Source organism: Phaseolus vulgaris, chromosome 9 (genome assembly GCF_051622355.1).
Source record: "Phaseolus vulgaris cultivar YP4 chromosome 9, ASM5162235v1, whole genome shotgun sequence".
NCBI classification, from domain to species: Eukaryota; Viridiplantae; Streptophyta; class Magnoliopsida; order Fabales; family Fabaceae; genus Phaseolus; species Phaseolus vulgaris.
In genome coordinates, this window is record NC_143506.1 from 17,444,515 (window position 1) to 17,448,051 (window position 3,537).

Here is a 3,537-nt window from a genome sequence, read left to right on the forward strand (position 1 = left end):
TTGTTCGTGTAAATGTAGGTTGTAATTAACGAATCACGTTAAATATTGTGTTGTTTATTTTCTGCAGTTGATTCATGATTATGTGTGTTGATTACTTTGCCTTTTTTTTTTAATAAGAGAGTTTTGCCTTTTTTTTTTAATAAGAGAGTTTATAATGATTTTACTAAATTCTAGTATGAGTATTTATGTAATCTTGAACCAGAAGAAAGAAAAAAGAGAAGCAAACATGTAGAAAAAGATGTCCCCTCACCGGAACCCAAAGCAAAGCATCTCAAATTTACTTCATCATAGACTCAACTAACTAACTAACCATTATCCATTAACTACTTTTTCTATCAAATCTAGGAAACCATGGAACAAACCCCTCTTGTAGCTTCAATACTCAATGCAACTATGCTTCTTGTTACATTAGCTCTAATCCAAGGTAAGCCCATTCCATTATTTCAACTATATATTCTTCTCATTCATCATCTGATATCTTTAACATCTCACAGAAGCAGAAGCAACAGCAAAAATCGGTGTTAATTATGGAACAGTGGCTAGCAACCTTCCTCCACCTTCCAAGGTAGCAAAATTCCTATCCAAATCCACCACAATCAACAGGGTGAGAATCTTCGACGCCAACCCTGAAATTCTACACGCTTTTGCCAACACTGGCATAGAGGTAACCATAACTGTTCCCAACGACCAAATCCCCCAAATAACTAACTTAACCTTCGCACAACAATGGGTCAAAACCAACGTCCAACCGTTCCTCCCCGCCACCAAACTAATCCGAATCCTCGTAGGCAACGAAGTGCTGTCCACCGCCAACAAACTCCTCATCAGCAACCTCGTACCCGCCATGCAAACCCTTCACGTGGCCCTCGTCACGGCATCCCTGGACAACAACGTTAAAGTCTCCACTCCACACTCTCTGGGCGTTTTGTCAAACTCAAGCCCCCCCTCAACGGCCAAGTTCCGACAAGGCTACGACACGCACGTCATCAAACCAATGCTCAGTTTTCTCAAAGCTTCCAATGCACCTTTCATGGTTAACCCTTACCCTTTTTTTGGTACCTCTGTCAGCAACCTTGATTATGCACTCTTTCGGAGCGATTCAGGTGTTGTTTTTGACGACAACACCAAACTCCGATACACCAACATGTTGGACGCGCAACTTGACGCTGTTTATTCGGCGCTGAAGCTTTTGGGCTTTGAGGATGTTGAGATCGTCATTGCCGAAACGGGCTGGCCCTCCCTCGGTGATCCGGCCCAATTCGGTGTTGACCCCAAGACTGCTTCTGAGTACAATGGAAATCTCATACGACACGTCAATTCTGGGATTGGAACCCCACTCATGCCCAACCGGACTTTTGATACCTACATTTTTGCTTTGTTTGATGAAAATTTAAAGCCCGGCCCAACTTATGAGAGAAATTTTGGGCTCTTCTGGCCCAATATGACTCTCGTTTACGACCTCCCAATAATGAAGAACAGTGTAGCTCTTGTTGCTAATAGACACTTCTACAAAGCTTTTCTCTCAATCATCATCGTGTTCAACTTCATCTCTACATGGCTTTAAATTTGGTAATTGTATTGCACTTTCGCTCACACCTTTTGATTCTTATTTCTATTTTTTTTAATATTATTTTGGGTAAAATATATTTTTATTTCCTCTCAAATTTTCAAAGCTTGATTTCAGTTTTTCTAAAGCTTTTTTTTGTTCATTTTTTGTTCTTTTAGCGAGTTTTGAAAAACTATATCTGTTATACTCTTTCTTATTGCACATCCATATGTTCTTCTGCCATTCTCATATAAAATATGAAAATATATTTTTATCCTTCTTGTGCAATCCCTATAGAGTAGTTTTTGAATTATGTAATCCGGACAAACATTTGAAAAAATACTTTTGGATTACATAATCTAGAAGCTAAAAAAGGCTTCCGGATTATGTAATCCAGAAAGTAATCATGCAACTTAGAAAAATGTTTCTGGATTATGTAATTTGAAAGTTAAATTGAAAAAAGACTTCTAGATTACGTAAGAACAATATTTTTAGAAATATGAAAATTTATGAAGGTGGAAGATGAAGATATAGAGAGGCAGGATGAAAGTGTCTATCTTATATTGTTTATAAAGTCATGTATAAATTATTTCAAACATCTTCGAAAAATAAACAACAGAAATAGAAAAACTGCTACTGTATATAACTATTGAACTTGAGTTTTTGAAAAACATGCACATAAATTTGTGACGTTATATATGTTGAAGAACTTTGCATGATCCAAATGGTGGTGTTGGAGGACATATTGAAGGTGGGTGCATGAAGGATCGCAGTTGGAACGAGACCCAACACTGAGCTTTCGAATTTCAAAACTGTGGCAACTGAACTGTTTGATCTTCTGAGGTGATTTCTTTTACTTTTTCATGAGTGCTTTTCTTTTGCATGTTTCTTTATCATTCTCATTCACTTTCTAACCATTCTCGATAATTCAAACCACTTTGTTTGTGATTCACACTTCCTCGCATACCCAAATGAAATCACACACTTTTTTTCATAATTTAGATACAGACTTATATGTAACAATCCATTTCATCAATGTTAAACCTGAAAGAGAATTGACATATATCTTTTGAGTGATTTCTTTTGTTATAGGTTTACTCATGAGAGGGTGTTGATGAGATCATGTAAGCATACGCTATCCCTTTGGAATGATTGGTGTACCTGTGTGGATGTCGGGACCTAAGTAATGTTTGTCCATTGAATACACAATTCGCTGTTGTGCTGATAGTCTCCAAATCTTTCGAAGCTCTTCCTCTCTTACGTGTGTGCTCCGTCCGGTCGGTAGGGGTACCTGCGATTGCACTCCGACGCTCAAGTCATTGCTAGTGTCTAGTTTTGTTCTCTCATAATATGAAAAACGTATTTTTTCCCCTTCAGAAGTTTTCCTTATAGGTTGACTTGGGTCTCCACTTATGTGGACCAGATAATCAGTTCACTAAGACGTATGTAGTGGTCCTCAAGTCATGTGTATAGTGACTTCCTGATATCATGGGAGTGTATTTCAAAGTATTTGACTCATTCAACATTAGTTATAACTGCTTTCTTACCACATATTTATTATGTTGTATTATTAATTCATGTCCGATACAATTGTTTCAATCCTTTTGGAGCAAACCAGAAAGTCATCCCACAGTTCCAAAACTCCTCATTGTGGAAACACAAATTGGATTCACTAAAGCACCAAACAAACTTTATTCTCAGCAGAGGCATGTTGAAAAACATATCTTTCAGAAAATTGTAATGTGCAAGATTCAAGAGAGTATAGAGAGGTTTTTCAACCATATTTTACTGTACTTGTCAAAATCATAACTAGGATTCTATACTTTTTTCTTGGAGAAAAAGGAGAATAACTATGTTACACATATACCAATGCAGAAAGATGTTTTAACATTCATCATTATTTCATAACCCATTTTTCTATTTAAAAATAGATTTAAGTATTGAAAAAGATAATTTCCTAACTTAGTTTTCAAGTGTGTGTTTATTTATGC

General features: G+C 36.7%; 1 protein-coding gene across 1 annotated transcript; it reads left to right on the forward strand.

Moving 5' to 3' along the window:
• The first annotated feature begins 286 nt into the window (after positions 1-286).
• On the forward strand, positions 287-3,092 carry LOC137822940 (O-Glycosyl hydrolases family 17 protein). The gene is made up of 4 exons (XM_068627968.2): positions 287-424; positions 495-1,569; positions 2,254-2,389; positions 2,639-3,092. The coding sequence occupies exons 1-2, from the start codon at positions 352-354 to the stop codon at positions 1,562-1,564; spliced, it is 1,143 nt and encodes a 380-aa protein (XP_068484069.1). The 5' UTR covers positions 287-351; the 3' UTR covers positions 1,565-1,569; positions 2,254-2,389; positions 2,639-3,092.
• The last annotated feature ends 445 nt before the right edge of the window (positions 3,093-3,537 follow it).

Excerpts from the sequence above, each read along its gene's own strand:
- LOC137822940 (XM_068627968.2), top strand. The coding sequence starts at position 352 with ATGGAACAAACCCCTCTTGTAGCTTCAATACTCAATGCAACTATGCTT. Across the intron at positions 425-494 it reads TACATTAGCTCTAATCCAAG|AAGCAGAAGCAACAGCAAAA; the intron begins GTAAGCCCATTC and ends AACATCTCACAG.